Here is a 22,541-nt window from a genome sequence, read left to right on the forward strand (position 1 = left end):
TCACTGCTGGGCCCCCACCTGGCTGGGTTCTGGCCTGGCCTTGTCGCCAGGGGCCCCCTGCCTGGGGGGGAGAACAGTCATGTGAGCCCTAGGCTGGCAGTAGGGCCTGGGTGTTCCATGTGGCCTTGGGGTCTGGGAAGTTTTTCTGGAGGAGGAGCAAGGCTGAAGGCAGGTCTGAATAGGGGTGGGTGTGGGGGGCATGCATGGTGAGCAAAGTGCAGAAGCTGAAGTGAGTGTGTTGTTAGGCAGAGGCCCTAAGGGGTCGGCCAGTGAGACTGGAGAGGGCAGCAGCCTTGAGTGACAGGTGAGAAAGCTTAGTGAGAAATCAGGCCCACTGAAGGATTTTGACTAGGGCAGGGCCTGGTCAGATGGGTGCTTAGAAAGACTGCTCTGACTGCAGAGTGGAGAGTGCGGTGAGGGGGACAGGCCTGGAAGTGGGAGGAGGTGAGGAGGGAGCCCTGAGGGTCTGGCTGCAGAGAAGAAGGTAGGAGGAAGAACTGAGACCACATAGAGGCTGACCAGGTGGGAAGGAGGGACTGAATGAGGTAGGGGGTGTGGAGGCCCGGGAGGCTGGTCAGATGGGCTGAGTCTGAAAGGCCCTGGTGAAGAAGAGCTGACAGGCCTAGAATCCTCGTGGGGGCTTGGGACTCCCCAGCCCTGGACACAGCTTGGGCCCATGTGCGGGCACCTCTTCAGGTCTAGCTGTGTGGTGAAACCAGCAGTTAGCCATTGATGATTAAGTAGCTAGGAACTCAAGTTTTTTCTTCCTGTTTGCAATTACTGGTTATAGCTTTTAGCTGTTTACCTACCCATTGTCAACTGTGCTGTTGAGGTAATATGCTATGTGACTCCCACTAGGTTCCTACAGATAACATCTCCCTGGAGCCTGGATCACCATGGTAATGGGTGATTGAGCTGTTTTTCAGGAGTTAGACCCCTTGTCCACTTCAGGCTGGTTGAGACCACCAACCCATCAACTGGGCCCACGCAGAGGTCCAATAAGCGACCTTCTGATGTCAAGAGGCTAAAGACTCCACCCTCGGGTCATGCTGACACTGCCATTTTGTGAACATGCATCCTATGAAGAGGCATGAAGTCTGACTACACTTGTGCAGATCATCAATTACCTCCTCTCACCTCCAATCATCTCTCTCCACACTTCAGACAACCTTGCCCCCCTACCCCATAAATATCCCTGAGTCCCCATTATCAGGGAAGTGGATTTGAAACTCATTCTCTCGTTTCTTCACTTGGCTGCCTTGTGATTAAAAAACCCTCTGTCTGCTGCAATCTCGTCGTCTCGGTGTTTGGCTTCCTGGCCAGTGGGCAAAAACGAACCTGATTCGGTAACAGTGGCAACCTGCAGCAGCCTTTGTGGGGACTCAGTGTCCCTGAGCCTCTGAGACTCTGCATCCAGCTCCTCATTTTACAAATGGGGAGGCAGAGATTCAATGGTTGGGGGTCATGGGGGAGACTGACCTGGCCCAGAAGCCAGGCCCCTTCTATGTCATTACACCAAACACACACTTGCTGGGCATCCTCGTGGCCAGACCCAGAACTAGGTACCGAGGATATAACAGTGCATACAGGGCTGAGGGCGAGGCTCTGGGGCCAGGCAGTCTGGGTTTCCATCCCAACTCTGTCCCTGACCAGTTGGGTAAACACAGGAAAGTTACTTCACGTTTCTGAGCCCAGGTTTCCTCATCTGTAAAACGGGGGTTATAACTACCTACCTCAAAGGGTTTTGTGAGAATTAAATGTATCAGTACATGTGACATGTTTAGAAGAGCATCTGGAAGGTAATACCCTCAATAAATTCCCCAGGGCTGCTGCTTACAGGCTGCTCAAGTTACACACTGCACAACTCCAGGGGGCACCATTCACCTTATGGTCATCATAGATTTCTTCAGTTATTGTGACAATTTTCTGGTAGGTGGCAGGCAAGGGTCTTCAGAAACGGGTATCTTTTAAAATTTCACATAAAGTTGCTAAATTGGCCAGCGGTGGGGGTGTTCTAAAGTCATTGACAGTCAAGTGTGGGGAGACAGACATGAAAATAGACCATCAAGATGCTCGCTGGTGAGCCGGGTGAGTGAAGTCTGTGCACGTCTGCTGGGGTTAGCTGAGGAGAGGATCGCATCCTCCTGTGCTCCTCTCTTCCTGGCTGAGGCTGGTGCCTCAGAGCTCTGATTTGAAAACTGGGCCGTTACAGAAACCTCAGCCTCGTAGTGGTCTGGGGGCTGAGGAGAGCCTTGCTCCCAGGCCCTCCGACCGTCCTGTCCAGACTTTACTGCGACATGCAAGGCCATGAGGCTGCAGCTCCAGCTCTGGGAGGCCCACGTCCCTCTCCTCTGCCTCAGAATGTAAATGTCGAGTTCCTCTCCCTCCGCATTCAATTCCACTGTGGGAAAGGCAGGCGAATACAAAATAAATAACCAGAAGACCTCTGCACGCCAGGCTCCCTCGGCTCCAGCTCCGCGGTGACTAAGCTCATAATTCACCTCCCACGTCCGACAACACGACTGGCCCAGAGTTCCTGAGGCAGCCCTCCCAGCTGGCCCACCTCCCCTGCTCGCCTGCTTCAGCCCAGGGAAAACCGAGCCCCTGGCCTCTGAGGAGAGGAGCGAAGGCCAGGGTCTGTAAAGGGGACATGATGGCCTGTGCTGAGCACATGCAGGGGGCTTTCGTGGGGAGCCCTAGAGTCAGGCTGCCCTCCCTCACCTCTGCAGCCTCCCCTCTAATCAGCAATCAGTGGAGGCCAGGCCTTGTGACCCCCAGACTCAGCAACCTGTGCTGATGGGGGCATCTTCCCCACCCAGGGGACCAGGGGTTAGAGGTGATTCCCGAAAGGGCGGGGCTTTCCTCATAGACCCTTGAAGCTCAGGCTGTTGAGCCTGGGAACATAGAGACCCTCGCCCCCGTGCTGGCCTTTGTGGAGGAGTGCAGGAAGCTCAAGGGGAGTGAGCAGGGTAGGGAAGAAGAATGGGGGAGGAGGGGCCAAGTGGGAGAAGGGCCAGAGAAAGGGAGACTGTAGGCCCCAGGTTCCCAGTGGTGATGCGGCCTCTATAAGCCTCCCCAGGGCTCCTCATGGCCTTCTACCTCAGAGGCCTGGCGATCCCTGAGGGCTTCTGTCAGGCAGCTGAGAAGCCAGGGGAAAAAATGCATCTTCAGCCTCCCTGCTCTTGCCCCTGCCAGAGCCTCGGGAGCCTGGAAGGCTCTGGAAGCAGGACACCCAGGTGACCAACAGCCTTCTCAGGTGAGGCTGATCCCTCCAGGGTGGGGGCCGATCTTCTCCTCCCAAGGCCAAGCTCTCAATGCTCCAGGGGAGCCCCAGGCCCAGGGAGGGAGGAGATGCCAGCCAGGCTTCTGTCCTCCAGGCCTCACAGAGTCCCAAGCTCCCTCCCAGAGAGGGCCAGTGAATTTCTCCTGCTCTGCTGAGCTCCTTCAAAGATATCAGCACATGGTTAATCTTCCTTCTGTTCAGAAATGCAGAGTAATTTGCCCGAATGGGGATTTCTGCATATTTATACTAATGTCTGTGTTTAAAGCTTATGAGACAGGGAATTGCTGAGAGATGTCCATTAGCAATATATACAGACTGCAATTATTTCCTTATGGTGTGTGGTTTGACTGCAGAATACTTTATTTCAATGGAAGGAGCAGGCTTTGCCTACTGTGTTTTCTTATGTGCCCAAAGAAATCAATAAGAACAGAAAAGAAGTGAAAAGAGGCAAGAATAAAAGGAGTGTGACCTTTTAGGATCTGGGAGCCTTGAATATGCTACTCCAGGAACTGCCTTGTCCTCAGAATCTAAATGCACCCGAGTAGGGGGAATTCAGTGAATTTAAGAATGTGGATGAAAACTTGCAAACCCTCCCCAGGGTAGAGACAGCTCTCAATTCATTCCCCACAAGATGAGCCGGGGGGGGGGGGCACCCTGTCAGAGACAAGCGGGAAGGGGAACAAGCGGTGTCCTCAGAGGACCCCACGTCTGACCTCCAGCTCCCCTCCATTTCCACCCCAGGACACAAGCTAAGAAGAAAAGCAGGTTTTGATCTGAAACAAAATAAGCCTCAAGCCTAGAGGTTCACAGACCAAAGCTTTCTGGAATCTCCATGGATTCTGGTAGACACCCACTTTTTCCTGGGGGAGAGGGAGCGAGAAGGAGCAGGACTGTTTCAGAACCAATGAGCTGAAAGCACCGCGCGTGAAGACGGGGAAGGAAGAGCCTTGTCGGGGACCTGCAGTCAGCGGGTGCCCAGCCTGGGAGAGTGTGGCCAGGAAGCCAGGGGAATTCCTCCCCTGAAAGTCCCCGCTCGTGCTCACCTCAGCTCCACCCAAAAACCCACCCAGCTTCTCCTGGCCTCTCATGTGACTTTTCTCTCTTGGTGCCAAAGAGCTTGCGGCAGACAAACCTCGAGCAGGCCTCACCAACAGCTCGGACCCCTGTGCACTCTGGAAGAACGCCTCAATTACCAGCCACTGCAAGAAAATCATTGAGCCCAAGGTTGCCCCAAGATGCAGAACCGTCCTAAGGGGCTTTGCGGAGGAGAAAGGCTGGATAGGCCGGGGTGGAGGAATGCAAACGGATGATACTTGACCTTGTGCAACAGCAAACGGGCGGTGACATTTTTCACACCTTCTCCTGGGGGCCCCAGTGCCCCCTGGCCCTTCCTCTTCGCCTGCCCTCACATCCCTCAGTCCTCCCAGTCGGTCTTCTGGACAGCCGGAGCACCTGGGCAGTGCCATCAGGCCACAGCCCCCTCCTTCCCGCCAGCGTCTGCTGTCTCCTGGCTTCCAAAAATCCGGCTTTCATCGGCCACCTCGACTTCCCCTCAGTGGGGAAGCACCATTCTTTTCCGGCCTCAAAATAGTTCCCTGAAGTCAGTGCTGACTTCTCACTGCCTTCTTGCACAGAAATCTTTTCCAAGAGGCGCTGGGGTCCAGAAGAGGGACAGATGGTCCCTTTCTTTTTATAACACGGCCAGTCTTTTGAAGTGAAGAGCTATAAACACAAGTTTTGCCTTCAGCAGATGTTCTGTGGGCACAACAAGTACCACTTTGCGCTCTTCAGCAACTGTGAGTGGTGTTAACCGGGGAGGAGACTGAAATTGGGTAGAGCACTGGTGCGTATTCAGGGAGCCCGGGGGCCATGGCGTGATGGTCCCTGTTCAGTCTGCAGCCGGACCCTGTGTTTCTGCTCGGCCAGCTCCAGGTCTACGCTTCGTGGAAATGGTGTCTGGTCAGCTTCCCTGGGCCCAGGGACCACTCAGCCCCAGATCCACCCGTGTAATGGCCATTTTTGAAGGGCTGGCGCTCTCGCTGTGTTCTTGTGCCCCTCTCCCAACTAATCCTGAGGCAAGTCTAAAGGCTGTGGGCTGGGGTGGATATTCTTCAAGAGATCCATGGTTCAGTTTTATCACCTTCTCGCTTGAGCTGTTTCCCGCAGTGTTGTCTAGTTCCTATGGCTGTACTGGCCCGATTCTGGGACTTTGCAAAGGACAAGAATGGCCGGCCAGACATGACATCTGTTGAGCTCCCAAGGAGCTGAAGGCTGTGCTAGATGTCAGCGGGAATCCAATCCCCAGAGCTCTAGCCTGGTGGCTCCTCATCCATCGGTGACACAAATACGAGACGTCAATAACTACTTCTTTAAATGGATGTGCTGCTGTTTGGTAGATTTCAAGAATTTCATTCATTTAAAAGGGCATAAACTCAATTAATGGACCTCATTAACTTCAAAGATGTGTCATCTTTGCATGGAATGGGCTCCATCGTAGGATGACTGGCTCCCTTAACTTTATTGCACTGGCAATACTTCGTATAAGGCGTGGGAGATGTAGTGACAGGAAAGAGTCTCCAGGGCTGCCTGACTCCCAAGCTCCAGTGGCTTCCATGGTGGCCAGTGCCCTGTCTGCGGCTTCCTCAAAGGGCCCAATGTCCCTCAGGGATTTACTTTGGGAATTAAGTCCACCCATCACCCACCCATCACGCATCACTTCCGGAGATGAGGAAAGAACCCAAGAATCACCAGTTTATGTTGAGAAATATCGGACACGTGACTCTAGGAGACGTAAGACAGCCATTGTGGGACTTGCCCATCCTTAGCCTAAACATGCCTAGTGACAAATATAGGCTGCAACCAGAAACTTCACGATGGGTGCGGTGGAAAGAGTTTGAGCACTGGGGGCAGGCGGTCTGGATACTGGCTCCCACTCTTGCTCTACCACTTATACCTGGGCAAGCATCTCACCCAAGCCTTGGTTTTCCATCTATGAATCTGCCTCACAGGACAGCTGCGAGGGTTACATAAATACAGAGTGAATATATAATGAATATAAAACACCCACTCCCCGCTCTGTGCCCTTCTGGAAGACAAGGCTGCATCGACCAGCACTGCCGCCAGCTTCCCTGGAGTGGCGGTTCCTGACCCACAGCCTGAGACCACCCAGCAGGGCCAGGCTTATAGTCCAGGTTGGTGTCATTACTGCAAAGACCCACAGGGAGGCCACGTGTCTACTTCTCTGGGACAAATGACATTAAATTAGGAATTCTGGAGTCACTGCCCACACCAAGAAAACCTTGCCTCGTAAAACTGTTGTTTAGTTTAAGAAGGTAATAAGTGTCTCCATATAGAAGAAAGATTGAAAATTATTTTTGAATTATGTTGGATCACCTATTTTCTGAAACGTGCCTGTTCAAGTGGCCAGATGGACCAAGAGCCTTCAGAATCACCATATGGCGGTTCCTAAACTTAGGGGCCTCCCAGGTCCTTGGCAACAGGTTCTATTTAGCGTGTGAATGCAGAGCAAGGCATCCCAGGCATGCTAACTGGGCCACTGTTTTGGTTCTCGAAGATGCTCTGGACTCTAAGGGACAAGCATGGCCGACCACTAAAGGTCTTCATGCTTCCAGGAAGGAGCTGGGCTCTTTAAGTGGACCTCAACTTGCTGAAATAACCACAATAGAAGGGCAAATTTTGAAAGCCACAAATGAAAAAACAAAAACAAAAAAAATCCAATATTTATAGAGACCTGGAGGGCAGGACTCTGCTCAGGAGAGCACACTAAGCAGGCACTTCCAGAACAAGCCCCCAACCATGGGGAGTGATGGGGTGAGGGCCCATAGCCAGAGTTGGAGAGTTTGCCCTTGACACCTTTCCCTCTCCTTTCTGGACAGTGTCTCTGCCCCGTCAAACCTCGCCCCTAGGGCCATCACTGACCTTGCCCATGGGGTGCCATTTATGACTGGGTTCCCCTTTAAGAGTGTGAGTGTCTTTTCCCTACTCTTCCTTCCATTCACGCCTGTGGAGCTGCAGGCGAGCACTCCTGCTCCTGAGGGATGTGCTGTCTGATCACAGAGGCCTGGCAGTGTGCCCCATGGGCAGGGCCTGGAGAGGCAAGTGACCAGGCCCAGTGCAGCTCCGCAGATGCTGGGTCCTGTGTCTGTGTGGTTTTCAGTCTGCCGGGAGAGGAAGGCTTCTAGGATGAAGAACTCCTGGCAGCAGATGAAGTAATTATATGGGGCACCTAGGGAGTGGGAGTAGGGGTGGTTTCACAGGGGATTTTCTAGAGACAGTTTCTTGGGGTAATGTGATATCTTGGTGATGCCTCTGAACATCAGTTTCCCCACCTGTAAAATGAGGGGGGTTTCTAAATGACCTTAAAGTAATATCCTACTCTGGCATTCACTATAGTGGTGGAGGAGGGGTGGAAAGGAGGTGGATGGATTGTTGCTTAGGAGTAAATTCTCACTAACAGAGGGGCGGTGATGAGTGGCTTAGGAGAGCACAGCTGGGGGTGGTGGTGGGGTAGGCAGGGCTGAGGTACACCTAACTGGTTCTCGCGGCCAAGATTTTGTAGAGGTAAAAAGGCGCAGAAATGAGGGGAGGCTCTATAAAAAGGAATGATCAACAATCCTGATCCTGATGTGCAAGAGGAGGGTGGGGACCCCAAAGAAACCAGTGTAGTAGACAGTAGGACTTGGGCAAGATTTTTTTCTTTTCTCTTAATTTGGAAGTTTGAGTGTGTGCATGTGCCTGTGTGTATGTGAGTATGTGTTTTATACAAATAAGTCACAATAATTATACAAAGTTAGAATATCTTCAATGTGATGCTCAGGACCCAGGAGGTGACAGTCCCCTCTCCCTTGGGCCGCTAGCTAGCCTGTCAACTGGTGTCTCTTTAAGAGGCACTTTGAGAAGCCAGAGCATGACCAGGAAGGACCTCAGCATGGTAAAAGGACCCTTCACCAGATGAACAACTGAGGTCACTAGAGATATTTAGTCTGTAGAAAAGGAAATTTTGCCATCTTCAAAAATATGAAGGGCTTTCATGTAGAACAGGGACCAACTTTGCTCTGCATGGCCCCAGAGGGCAGGAAGTTACAGCAAGACAGCTCTTGACCATCTAACACAACAAACCATCTAGCAATTGGTGGCCTCTGCTTAGTCCCCAGTGGCGGAGGGCAGATTCCTGCTTCCACTAGATGGCTTCTGAGATCCCTCCCAGCAGGAAGGTTCTATGGAAATAAAAAATTAACCCCCAATATGGATGATTCTTATAATGGAAAATATAGTCAGTGCTCAATTAACAGGGAGCAGATTGAACAGCTTATAGGTAAACTGGTAAAAATGATACTAGTACATTTATGAAAAGGTTCAAATAACTATAAACCATGGAAGATATCCACAGTTCAGTTATGCATTGTTTGTAACTATGTAGTAACTGTGCTGTGGTAAGGGGCTACCCTTTCCATTTGCCAACTAGACTGACATGTAGCCTGTTATGGACTGAATTGTGTTCCCCTCAAAATTCATATGTTGAAGCCCTAAACTTCAACCTGACTATATCTGGAGATAGGGCCTTTAAGGAGGTAATTAAGGTTAAATGAGGGCAAGAGGTGAGACTCTGATCCAATATGACTGGAGTCCTTGTAAGAAGAGGAAGAGACACCAAAAGCCCATGCACAGAGGAATGGCCATGGGATGCAGTGAGAAGACAGCCATCTGCAAGCCAAAGGGAGAGGTCTCACCAGAAACCAACCCTGCTGGCACCTTGATGTTGGACTTAAGCCTCCAGAGCTGTGAGAAAAAACATTCCTGTTCTTTAAACCACCCAGTCTGTGATTTCTGTTATGGCAGCCCCAGTGGAATAACACATAGCCCATGACATTGGCCTTGTGGAAGGTGGTGAAAAACTAATACGTGTTTGCCTCGGATGTGTGTAGACCTGGGTCTGAGGCATGGAGCAGTGACAACACTGCGAGGTCACTTGGAAGAAGGGAGGAAAAGGCAGTGAGAGGCCCAGTGGGCAAAGCCAGACAGTTCACGGTGCTGTGCTTGGTCTCCAAAAGGCTGCCGGGAGAAAGCTCTACTTTACTAGAAAGTAAAGAAGAGCATTTTCTTGGTGATGCACTGAAAACATTTGGGCTTCTCTCTAAGATACATATTTTTAAAAGAAACAAGAGTTACACTAAGAAAACAGGCAATGACAACTGTCTCAATAGATGACAACATTTTGGCCATTCTTTTTCTTCAAGCAATTTACACAATATTTTGTGTTCTTAACCTACTATGCCTGTAGATTACCTTTTACATTTCTAGAATAGGGAGCGTGCTCCTGAATGGAATGTGATTTTAACCAAATCGTTTCTAATTAAGCCAGCGTTGTGTCACGTTTTCGCCAGTTTTGTTTCATGGTTTGGGGCACCATTTGCCTCCCCATCACACGGGGACAGGCAGCAGGCATGCCACACCTTTGCCCAGCTCTCCTCCTCTTGAAGCTCATTTTCAACTTCCAAAACCGAAGAACTCTAGGGTCAGCCTGATGGGGCATGCCTTTCCTAGCAAAGACAGCACATGCTGGATGTTTGATAGTGATGAGGCAGCAGGAAACTCGCCATTAACCTCTGTCACAACAGGAGAGAGAAAGGTTTACAAAGAATTTCTGGACCCTGGATGCCCACCAATTTCCCAGTGAGGGGTTAATGGCTCCCAAGTGTTTCCTACCTAGATCTAAGCCCCTGAAGACCAGGGAGTCTTCACCTTGCAAGACCAGAATGGCCTTGGGGACTGAGAAAATGGACTCTTGCCCAAGATCCTGGATCCTTACCAGCCACCACTGGCTGGGAAGGTAAAGAAAGCAGCTGGGTAGCCTGAGGAAACTACAGGAATGGACTTTGTGTGCCAAGGGTTCAGAGAATGGACTTCTTGGGCCCTTAAGCATAAATCACTAGCTGAACCTGTCTCAAATCAGGACAGGCCCCGCGAACCATTTGAGTAGAAGTGTGTGTGTGTGTAACTCTATGATAGATGAATCTACTGAGAAATCATAACTCTGTGTCACTGGCACTTATCTCAAGCATTCTTCCCTAAGATCTGGCACTTTTAGAACTACCACCTTCTGCTTGCCTTCCCTCCATCATTCTGCCTGCTTTTAAAGGCCCAGTCCGCACTGACCTCTCTTTTCCAGACCCTGTGGCTCTTATTGCTGGCACTCCCTGAACTCCCCAGGTGGAGTGAAGCCTCCTCCAGGGAGACCCCCGTCCCTCCCAGTGCCTGGTATGGTGTCTGGAACACCATGGGCACCACCACAGGGCCTCATGTCCAGTAGGAGTCGAGACCTGTACGGGGTGTGCAACTGGCACGCTGCCTTGTATCTTTTGCCTGGGAGAAGCCTAGCGTGAGTTCTGCACACAGTAGATGCCTAATACTACATTAGTTGCTCAATAAATGCTTGGGGGTACAGCATGGCAAGACTCAAGCCCCTCAGTGGCCTCTGAGTGTTAGTGATCTAGAACCTAGCGGTCATCCCTGCTGGGGTCTGCATGGGCCACCGCTCCTGACAGAAGACAGGGCTTGGACCAGGGCAGCTGGCTTCCCGCTGTGGGTCAGAACCAATTCCTAAAGTTCCTGGGAAGGAGCTGTTCCTTCCCTTTCCTCCCATCTGAAGAGCCCTCTCATTCCCATTGGCATCTTGACTCCTCTGGCTCTGCCTGTTGGACAGTTAGGGCCAGAGCAGGATTTCTGACCTAGAAGATGCTCAGCAGAGATTTGGGGCTGCAAGTCCATATGCTACTCCCAGCCCCAGGTACTCAGCTCAGTGAGGAGGGGCCCAGGGCGCCTCACTCTGCCTGGGTCCTGTTGAGCAGTAGGGCCCTGAGAGAGGTGCACACAGCTGGCGTGCAAGGGGCACCTCCTGCTCTGAGGATGACACGGTCTTGGGTGGTCTGGCCACTTTTACTGCATCTTTCCGCTTGCCTGGTTCACTCATCGTCATATGATCTGTTAACAAAACTGTTAAGCCCTGGACAACCCTTCAATTAATGATTAACAAATCCCTCGAGGACAGAGCCCTATGAAGGGGAGGAGTGCTTTCCAAGGCAGGGCTGGGGCAGGTACCGTCCAGGCCAGGGGGAAGACCTCGTGTAGATGGGGTTTCAAATTCTACAGACTCTGAGACACACATTTCCTGGGGGAGGGTGTGTGTATTGGGAGCGAGGGCTGGAAAGGGGAAGTGAGGGTAACAGAGTGGGTTTGGTTCCAGATCTGTGTTGAGGGTTATGTCAATCAGATCTGGAAGATTATTTTGGACAATCTTGCTTTAACAACAATGGCGGTCCTGAGCCAAAGATGCCCCAGACAGTATTTCTTCTCCAGGATTCTTTAGAATGTACGGTAGTGGTAGTCATAGCAACAGCTAACATTGTGAACTTACCACGTGCCGGGCACTGTGTTAAGACTTTATGTACATTATTAAATTCTTAAGACATGTCTATGAGGATGGCACTGTTATTATCTCCGTGTGACAGATAAGGAAACTGAGGCTTAGAGACACCAGTTTTCTAGCACAAGTTCATTGAGTCAGCGGGTAGTGGAATCTGAATTCTACCCAAGCAGTCTGGTGCAGAACCTGGGCTCCTGGCCCCCTTCCATGCTGCCAGCCATGTGCTCCTAACTCGCTCTCTCCGCCTGCAGCCTTGGTTGGTTGGTCTGCAGAAGCGACATAATTCCATTTGTCCCATCTATGGGTATGGCCACGGAGGTGGACCCCTGCAGTGACCCTGGCACCCTGATATCAAGCTGAATGTCGCAGGATGCTGAGAGCCCTGTGGGTAGTTAGGAGGAGCCCTCCCAAGACAAATAGCTCCTGGAATCAGGAGGAAGGTCCCAGCAGCAGGCTGGTTCTTTCCAGTTGTTATGGCAATGGTGGAGGATTGTAAAATGTTACAATGGGAGAAGGCAATTTTCTGATCAAAGTGGACCCCTGGGAACTAGGTGCTTCAAACATCACGATGTTAATGCAATCTCCTAAGACTCTGGAGGGCAAACTGGTCTTGGCTTTGTCACATTACCCAGGGCCCCTAAAAGGCCACGGACACTGAAAGATGGCCCTGGTACCAGTAGTGAAAATAATAATAGCAAACACGTTTATAGTGATTACGATGTGCTAGGCACTATTCTAAGGGCTTTAATTAAGTAAAATAACTGAATTCCCATGACAACTCTAAGAAGCCAGTTCTGTTATTATCCCTCTTTTACAGATGAGGAAACTGAGGCAGAGTTTCAGATCCCATATGCTCTGGGGCAAGTATTTTTTTTTTTTTTTTTAAAGATTTTATTTATTCATTTTTTTCCCCCCAAAGCCCCAGTAGATAGTTGTATGTCGTAGGTTCACATCCTTCTAGTTGCTGTACGTGGGACTCGGCCTCGCGTTGGACGGAGAAGTGGTGCCTTGGGGCGCGCCCGGGATCCGAACCCGGGCCGCCAGCATCAGAGCGCACGCCCTTAACCGCTAAGCCACAGAGCCATCCCCTGGGGCAAGTATTTTGGTGGAGGTGCTTGGGTACAGGAGGAACTTTGAAATAGATGGACTTCCACTCCTAGAAGCATGGGATAGGTATGGGGGGTGACCGGCTACAGAATGAAGTCTCACAGGGGCACTTTCCTATATGCTTGGCCCTCCAGTACCAACCTGCTTTCAGCAAAGGGAGGAGGTAGCTAGAGAGAAGTCAGAGCCTCGGTGGATAATTCCCAGCCCAGTGAGTACTTTGTGCCTTCATTCATCTAACGCTTTTGGGGCATCTCTTAGCGCCAGGAACTGGCTGGGATACTGCGGGTAGGATGGGAATGGGATAGAGTCCTTGTCTGCCGCCACCCCAGGGGCTCATAGTCTAGTGGGAGAATGACCCAGGAATGGGCAAACTGTATCGCAGGCGCTCCGAGGGCCGAGGCACAGAGCGCAGCTGGATGGGAGAGAACCCAGGGCTTAGAGTGGCTACAGGGCAGCCTGTGAGCAGAATGGCAAGAGATGAAGGGGGAAGCCAGCAGGAGCCGGATCCTGAGGCACCATGTCAAGGGTTGGGCACTGTCCCGACAGCAGCAGGGGTCATTGGAGGCATTCGATGGGGAGTGACAGGACCAGACCTGTGTTTTGCAAAGACCACTCTGCACTGTGGGCTCTGGACTGGAGGGACACACAGTGGGCCTGGAGGCCACCAATGCAGGCCAGAGGTGATGGTGGCCTGAAAGGGGAGTGGTGGTAGGGACGAGAGAGGATCAATCCAGAGGAGGCAGAATCAAAGGAGTTTTCAGACTCAGTGCATAGGGGCATAAGGGTGGGTCAAGGACCACCGCAGGCTTTTACTCTGAACTCCTGGATGGATTCACGATGTCATTTCAGACAGAGGACCAGGAAGAACAGGTATATGGGAAGATGATTTCAGTTTGGACATTTTGTGCCTTGGGGCTAACCATGTGTGGGCAAACAGCTTTATCATGCATTCCCAGCTTCTTCCAGAATATTTATTCAGGTTGCAGAGGGAGCAGCCTGCCGTGGCGTGTCACAGGCTGGGGCAGGGAGATGAGATCTGTGCTGGGCTCCATGGTTGCAGAGAGCAGTCCTGATCTCCCTGCCAGGGAGGTGACGCATCCCCCTCCCTTTTAGGGACGGGGACATGGCAGTCCCGTTAAGCTGCCAGCCCTGTGAACAAGTGTGGGCTCCTGGCATCTCCTCTGCCCTGAGGTGGGGCCCTGCCTTTCCACGCCTTCACTAGCTTCTCTTTCTGCCGAACTCTCCAGACCTGGGCTACTGTCGACAGGAACAACTGTTTTTGGTGTTAAGTGGGCACAGTGCTATGTACGTTCATGTCCACGATCTCATTCAATCCTCCTCTATGTCTGACGAGGGTGGTGCTGTCACCCCATTTTAAAGACGAGGAAAGGGAGGCTCAGAGAGGTTAGGAGACTTGCCCAGTCACACAGCTGTTCACTATGCCTCAAAGTCTCTTTAGCAGCTCCTGTCTTTGCCACTCGCGGACACTGGGGCAGCTGCTGTCCAGCAGAAGGCAGCATGAGGACAGACAGAGCTCCTCTGGGTGGAGGTCCAGGGGCAAGGATGGGAAGGGAGCAGATGTGGAACCACAGGAAGGGGCTGCGCACACCCCACTGCATGGCTCCCTAGCCCTGGGGATCCTCATGGCCCTAGGCCTACAAAATCTAAAGTCGGAAGAGACAAGCCTCCTCACTTCAAGTCAACCTGGACTTTGCTTATTGGTCCAGAAGAAAGCAGGAGCGGGTGCAGCCTGGCTCCTCTCTCCCTGGACATGCAGGTGAAAATACAACAGTCTTTCTGCAGCTCACCACTAGGTCTTGGGCTTTAAAAAGTCTCCAGCCACCCTCTTAGCCACCAAAAATCCTTTGTGGAAGAGGGTAGGGGCTAGAAAGAGCGACATCAATAGCCTGTACTTCTGCTGTGACACACATGGCTGAGCTCACATGGTACTGATGAGTGACATTAGACATGGAGGTCTCACAGACCTGAGGGTGGCCACCACCTCTGCCCACGGATTAGCTCGGGGTCCCAATCCAACCACAAGACAAACAGCTCAGGTATTTTATAACAGGATTCAAATGGAACCAATTCTTTTTTCCTCCCTTTTCACGTTGCACACATGAAATCTACTTTAATTAGCTTTCAATATATAATCTTAAAAAAAAAAAAAGAAATCCTACAGATGTTCCCACCCCCAAATTGTTGTTTGAGAAAGATTTATCTTGTAAGTTTCTTAAGAAAATCTACATGTGCTCAATGCATTTAAATGACACTCATTAAAGTGAAGTGCATGCAAGCTGGCTTCTCTAGTCACAGCGGAGGGACAATCGCTTGACCTATTGCAAATCAAAAGGCATTTCCACACTACCTTTATTTTTCAATTGGTTAAGTTTCAAATTAAAGTCCCAAACACCCTTTTTGGGAAGGCAGACTAACACAGCCCCAACTGAAATTTCAGCTCAGTCGATTGGAAGATAATTACAAGAAACAGAATGTGAAATTTTAAATCAGGGCACTAATGAAGTCTAAAAATACCAGTGGCCCATCCCTCTGGCTGGCAAGACCTGTTCTTCATGGAGGGGATCTCTCCATAATTACGCAACCCCGGGAGAGGCCAGGTTGTCACGTCAAACAATAGTAGGAAAAATCGAGGGACTTTAATGAGCTAGATCTCAGGGTGTTCTGTGGTGGATCTTATTATAATGCTGGGCAAGCTTTCAAACAGAGAACAGGAGAAAAAGAAAGTTCTTTTTTTTTTTTTAAGTGGAGTTCTGACTTGTGTTGATGCCATCACACAGTGCCTCCTGGTTCCCGCTCGGAGCCAGCTGTCTGTCATTTATGAGTGTGAAATCAATTGGGCTTCGGAGATGTAAAATCCCTAGGGGCAAAATTAAAAGTGACCCAAATCCAAACCCACGTGGTCTTGTCAGGAATACGATTCTCACATGGCAAGTTTCAAAGATTTGATTTCAAAATTCAGGTTGCTTATTTAAAAAAATATGCAGTTGTTTGACATTAGATCTGACAGACAAATTATAGCTTTAGCAATAAAGGCTTTTAAGATTGGAAATGAAAGGAGAAATTACTTAAAAAAAAAAAAAACACCCAGGCTTGAGTGGGGCCTTTGTATGTGCGTGCTTCATTGTCTTCCTTCACGGGAATATAAGGGGATAAACCAGCTGATGAGGGCTGTAAATAGGCAACCAAGTTAAATGTAACTTCTGGAGAAACAGCCAGCTTGCTGGCAACCTATGGAAATCAGTGTGACAGACGGTTGTCACTGGCTGGGGCTAGAGGCATCTTGCTGGCTCACCAGAAGGCGGGGTGTGGACACGTTCTAGGGCCACCTCATCTCTGGCCCTCCCCGAGCACCGAATCTATCCTACAGCGGCTGGAAGAACAAACCCCACTAGGGGCCCTCTCTCTTCTCCCCTCTTCTCCTTGGGCTTGGGCCCACCATAGAGGATAGTTCACGTCATGTGGCCCCACACAGATGTTACAGGAACAGCTCTGCAAAGGCCTGCAGGCCCAGTGCACACAGGGGCCCAGCAGGGGCCTGTCTCTACCACCTGTATCTTCCTGATCTTCTGGGCTCAGATGCCTGGCGGTGATCAGATATGCCTGCGGCTGGCAGCTTTGGGGAGGGGGATCCCAGGTCCATGCTAAGCCCCAAACCAGGGACTCCAGTCCCATCTGGGTCAGTCACCTTTTGGACAGAACAACTCCTTTTCCTAGAGGCATGCCTGAAACTTGGCAAGTCAGCAAGACCTTCCACCAGCCCTGGGAGGCCCCCGGGGTTGAGGGTTATGTCCCCCCACGGTGGGGAGCAGGAAGCCCATCTAGTGCCTCAGGCTTTGCCACAGCCTTGGGAGCAGCTGGGACACCCTGGGACCAGGGTGTCAGAGTTGGTGGCATACAAACTGGGAGTAAGTTTTTTTTAATGGGAGATGGAGCTTAACCAAAATAATTCAAACAAAAAATCAATTTAGTCAATTTTTTAAAAAAAGGATCTTAAATAAAGCAAGAGTTTACTAGAATTTAGATGTAATTTTCTATAATTTTGTCATTTAAAACTAGTGCTGATTTCCCAAACAAAGGCAGTCGGGGCAGAATCAGATTGAGAATTAAACCCAAGGGAGATCTAGACACGGCTTTGTTGTTGGGATGCTTGACAAGGCATGAAAATTGCTTGAAAGGACAAAGATAGAGATTCATGAGAGCAGGTGGGAAAGAATGGCTGGTTGGAGTCATTGCTGTGCTAAGAGGCAGGGCCCCCCGAGATGCCATCTCAAGGGGCTGTAAGCAGGGAGGCTGAGAAGTCATGTCCAGACGTCCACACTTCCTAGGACCATTTATTGTTTCCTTTTAAAGGAGGCCTGGATGCCCCAGCAGGGCAGACCACCCACTGTGTACCCTCCTGCCTGCACCTGGGGCAGCCTGGCTGCCTCCCTCTCCCCTCAGCAGGAGCAGGGGCCTGGCTGTCTGGAGCTCTAAGGGACAGACAAATCTCCCCAGCCTCCTGTGGGAAGCCCCCTTTCTTCCTGCCTGATCCTGCATCCTGCTGGACAGATCCCCCAGATGGACGTCAGGAGTGAGGCCTATTTGCTGATGCCCTTTGCCCTACCCCTCAGGCTGGGGGCTCATCCTCCAGGCTCTTTTCTCAAGGATCTGCCTTGAAAACTGCCCTGGGGCTGGGGGAAGGGGCTAACTGAAGCCCAAGGCTGGAGGTGTCCTTTCCTGGAGCCTCACAGAGCCACTGTTGGGTCCTTGAAACAAAAAATTCAACTGGCTCAGGATGGTCTGGGAGCGTCACCTGGGCCTAACCTAAAGGCCTGGAAGCTGGTCTCATCCGATGGCATGGTGGAGGGTGCTTTTCCAGGGAGGGACGCGGACAGTCATGTTCTCACTGTCCTCATGGGTGGAATATGGAGAAGAACCCTGAACGCACTGTTCCATGGAGCCCTAAGAGGAGCAGATGATTCCTGCTCATTCTGCACTTGGCCTGGCCTTGGGGTCAGAGGTGAGAACGGCCCAGGGCTTGGGCTGGAGGCGGAAGGATCTGGACTTTGCAGGCTCTCCCCTCCCCTCCTCTTCTTGCTCACTCACATTTCCCCACCTTCCTTGTCCTTCCTTCCTCCACCATCCCCTCTGCCTCCTCTGTCTGAGGCCGGGCTGTCTTGGGCAGAGGGAGGCCCCACTGCAGCCTCTGGGTTGAGTGAGGCCAGGGAAGGAGGTGCTGGAGAGCACAGGCCACCGGGAACCACACTCCTGTCTGCGCTGTGTCGTAGTGACCACGCGAGGAGGCACAGAGGCGGGCACGCAGGGAGCATGTGGGCAGCAGGACTTACCTTTGGGGTGCCCGGGGTCGGTGAACTCATACTTCCCCACACCAATGGTCCGTAGCATCTGCAGCCCGTGGGCCGAGTCGGTCGTGGGGGGCCCATTGATGGCAGGGGCACCACTGGGGAGGGTGGCAGACGGCTGGGCTGGTGGTGGTGGAGGCAGCAGGGGCCCTGCCATGTGGCCGTTGCCCACAGCGGTGGGTCCTGGGCGGGCCACCTGCCCCACGCCAGGCAGGGTGGACACGGCCAGGGGCTGCGGGCTGGCATACAGGGCCTGGGCAGGCATGTTGACCACCACGCTGCTCAGTGGCTGAGAGGGCGGCTGTGGGAGCGAGTAGTGGGCTGGCATCAGCGGGAGCTGGGGCCCCACATGGGGGGGCAGTGAGGGGGTCACCCCAATGACCGGGGCCTGGACGTTCACAGCCGGGCTGAAGGTGGGAGGCTGGGCCACTCCATAGGAGTGTGCGATCAGGGCGGGCTGGCTCCCGGCGGCCACCGTGGTCACCCATGGCCCTGTGCCTGCAAGGGAGATGGAAGAGATGTCATCTACCGAATACACATGGACTCAACAAACACCGACTGCCCAAGGCCCTGGACTAGGTGCTGGGGTCACAGAGCTGGACGAGACACGTGCGTCCAGGAGCCCTCAGATTAAGAATCAGTGATGATGGTAGCACAGGATAAGTGTTTGTGGGGTATATGAACAGATGGCTATGGGGGCTCAGAGGAGGAAGCACCATCTGCCTGGGAGAGCTCGAGAGGCAGCAAAGCAGAGAGAAAAAAGCAGAGACCTTCAAAGAGATCTGGGTTCAAATCTGGACTCTGCCACTTACTAGCTAACAGCCCTGGGCAAGTTGCTTTTCTCTGAGCCTCATTCTTCCCACCTGTTAAGTGGCACTAGCAACACCTACCTCATAGGTCTCCTGGGAAGAACAGAATGAGGAAAATGTATTTGGGGGGGGGAAAAAAAAACTAGCAGTGTCTGGCATGTGTTAAATCTTCCATAAATGTTGGTGTTTTTCTTTCCTTTCTGGAGAATCACTGTCTGAAGGAGGCAGGGAGAAAACTGGATAGTAGGTATTTGTTGGGTAAGGCGAGAGCACCAGAGCATGGAGCTGTGCAAGGGCCCTGTGGTGCAGGAGGTGGGGGCTGTGGGGGAAGGCTGGCAGGGGCTGCTCTCCACGGCCTTGCTGGGGGCCAGGTTTTGTGCTAAGCAACCTCTGCATGGCCAGCCCTGGGGGAAACAAGAGAAGTCCATTTTGGCCCTTAAGGAAATTTTGGCTGAAGAAGGGGGTCCAGACACACCTCCTGATATCCAATACAAGATGCAAGGCCAGCTGTGCCCAAGCAGGGCCCACGGTCCCTTGAGCTGAGCTGACATTGAGGTGACCTAAGCAGGATTGTGAATGAAGCCAGAAGATTCTGTGACAGGGAAGGCCAGTCTGGGTTGCCGCTGACTGAATGAGTCTGAGTCTAGGTCTCTGTCACCCAAATGCCACCTTGGTTTTCTTGATGCCTCTGGAGTGGCAGTACAGACTGAGGGTGGGGAGACTGAGGAAGGAGTGTGCGGGCCGGGGTGCCACTCAGGACCCCCATCCCCAGAGGCTAGAAGGGGGCCTGGGAGGTCCCTCAGATGAATAAGATTGTGAGGCAGAGCAGGAGCCAAGAGGGCGGGGTGGCCATCAAACCACCGGTGGTGCTGTCACTGAGGAGTCACCCAAAGGGAGAGCTGCTCGGTATGGTGGTGGAGAGCCAGGCTCGAGTCAGACAGACAGCACGTTAGTCCTGGCTCTGCCCCTCAGTAGCTGTGTGACCTTAGGCACAAGCCTTCCATGAGTCAGTTTCTTCATCTGCAACAGGACAATTACAACACCAACTTCATAGGTTGCTGCAGGCATCGAGGTGACACTCAGAATAAGGAGCATGACAAATATGCAGCAAACAGTTCTGATTTTGATAACAAGAGAAGTTGGAGAAAACTAGAAACCGACCAATGGAAGCAGTGCCAGCAAGGTTCTAGAATGGGCTGCTAAGGGGGATTGTCTCCAAGCTTGAAGGAAAGGAGGTGATATCACTGGGATCCAGCCTGGTGTCTTAAGAACAAGGCAAGTCATCCTAAACTCAGCTCTCCAGGATTAGCCAGGGAGCCTGGAAAAATGCATCAGAACTTCAGAGCACAGCTGGCAAGATCTCAGGCAACTCTGTGGTGAAGGTACAGAGATGCTATTCCATGGAGGCAATTGATTTATGAGCTGGCAAATGGCCCAGAGGGTGCTGGAGACCTAAAGGGAGATCTCTAGTGATGTGCACCAAGCCCTGCTCACCATTTCTATCAATGATTCAGATGATGATGTGGGAGATATCATCACCAAGTCTGCAGGTGCATAGTATTGGGAGAGTTGGGTACAGGTCAGCAATAAAAGCAGGACTCTAAGAGATCCTGAGAGTCGTACGGGAAGATATTGACAAGGTCTTGCCCTTGGGTCCCCACTCCCATCTGCTGAGGCCAGATGATGGACAGGGGTTGGAGTAGTCACCATGACAGTCTTGGGGTCTTACTGTTGAGGCAGCATGTGCTGTGGCTGCAGGCAGAGCAAATGCGATCCAGGGCTGCAATGGTCAGAGTAGAGGGGCTGAATGAAGGAGGTACTGGTCAGACCACATGTGGGTCCTTTGTGTTGGGTACTGGGCACTGAGGGATGCAGAGAGAGGAGCACGTCCCCGGAAGGTAAAGGGACGGCAGCTGTGGGCTCTGGGGCGTGGCTGAAGGACTTGGGGTGCTTATCCTGCAGGATACTTGTCGGGGAATGAGCAGGGGCTGCAGATTCCTGTAGGGCTGTGGTGTGGAGGGCCAAGCAGACGTGTCCTGTGTATCCTAAGAGGAGGTCTGGGACCCATGGGAGATCACAGGGAAAGCTTTTGTTATGCTCAGAGCTGTCCACAGAAGGCCTGGGGTGCTGTAGGAGGTGGTGAACCCCTAGTTCAGGTCGGGGGCAGAGCATCCCAGTTCTCATGTAACCGTTGGCAAGGCAAAACCTCACCAGAAGGTGTGACTTGAGAAATTTATGAATCAGAATCCTGAGGTTTGGGAATGACTATTCAAAATAACACAAAGCAGATTCAAAGTCACTCCCATAATGTCACTCATTCCCTTGCCCTCCCAAACGCTTTCGTGAGTAGCAGAGAAAGGGGTAGAGATGCGGCTACCACCCAGGGAATTACACACAGTGCCCCCCACCCCATGCAGCTTGAGGTCCGGGCTGCTGCAGGCCCGTGGGTCAGGACCTGCTGAGGAGCTGGGGCACCCAGGAGGCCTCTCAATCCCTCCCAGCTCTGGGCAAAGGTGTCTCTGTCTGCCAACGATGTACACACCTGGATTGTCGCTCTCCCTCATCTGTTTGGAGGGCGGCTCATCAGTGTCCCAGGGTGTGGACTGATTGACGGGTGTCTGCCCCCACCGGATGCTGGTCGTGAGTCCCTGGGACTGATTGTCCGCTTTGGAGATGCCAGGGGCCTGGAGAGAAGCAGAGCAGGAAGGTGAATGGCACGATCCCTGGCAAGGGTTGTTGTCCTAGGGCCCATCGCCCAAGCGGTACTCCTGCTGCCTGAGCCATGGAGCAGAGACCGGGCCTTGCAGCCAGTCCCATGGCGGAATCACAGGGCATTAGTAGCAGCTGTGGCCTCGGCTAAGCTCTCACCCCCAGGAACACCTGACCCAGTGCCTCCCCAGCCACCTGCTGCAGCCGCTCACTCCACCCGAGCTATCACAGAAGAAACAGTGTTCTGTGCTGTGAGAAGTGAAGTCCCCCCAGTCCTTGGATCATTAATAAACCACAAGAACATCCACGGGCACGAGCTGAGGACCAACTGCACAGGCTCAATGCCACCATGTGCCTAGCCCTTTGACATGTGAAAGGACGGCTCTCCAGAGTTCCACCATCAGGCCCCATCCTGCCCCCACACCAGCCTCTGAGGCCCCAAACGTCCCACTGCACGGCGGGGGCGTGGGGAGGGTGGGGACTGAGGCCTGTGGGAGGACAGCTCAGAAGGAGCACTTTCACCAGGACCCTCGGTAGGAGGTAGGGTCTCTTCTCGAGGATCTCACTCTCTAATTTAGATATTTAGATTAATGAGAAAATGAACCTCAGGGTGAAAACAGACATTAACACAGCACTGGTCTCCCTGAGCTACAGCCTTATGACGGAATATTATATAGTCATTAAAAATCATGTTTACTAAGAATTCTTAATGAGATTATACTACAACATTAAATGAGAAAAGCAGGACATAACATGCCAAAAATATAATCTTGCCATGTAAAACACTATGTACAGGAGGGAAAAAACCAAAATGTTAGCAGGGATGT

At 52.0% G+C, this 22,541-nt stretch overlaps 1 protein-coding gene across 1 annotated transcript in view; it reads right to left on the bottom strand.

Annotated features, from left to right (window-relative positions):
- Positions 1 to 22,541, bottom strand: part of KLHL29 (kelch like family member 29) — a 308,777-nt gene that overhangs the window by 47,053 nt on the left and 239,183 nt on the right. The window contains exons 4-5 of the mRNA XM_004418292.3: positions 21,548 to 21,689; positions 18,182 to 18,694 (exon numbers count right to left, since the gene is read on the bottom strand). Coding sequence (XP_004418349.1) covers positions 18,182 to 18,694; positions 21,548 to 21,689 — 655 coding nt within the window. The remainder of the gene's footprint in view (positions 1 to 18,181; positions 18,695 to 21,547; positions 21,690 to 22,541) is intronic.

The sequence above is a fragment of the Ceratotherium simum genome, chromosome 11 (assembly GCF_057802395.1).
Source record: "Ceratotherium simum simum isolate JZ-2026a chromosome 11, ASM5780239v1, whole genome shotgun sequence".
In the NCBI taxonomy this organism is placed as follows: Eukaryota; Metazoa; Chordata; class Mammalia; order Perissodactyla; family Rhinocerotidae; genus Ceratotherium; species Ceratotherium simum.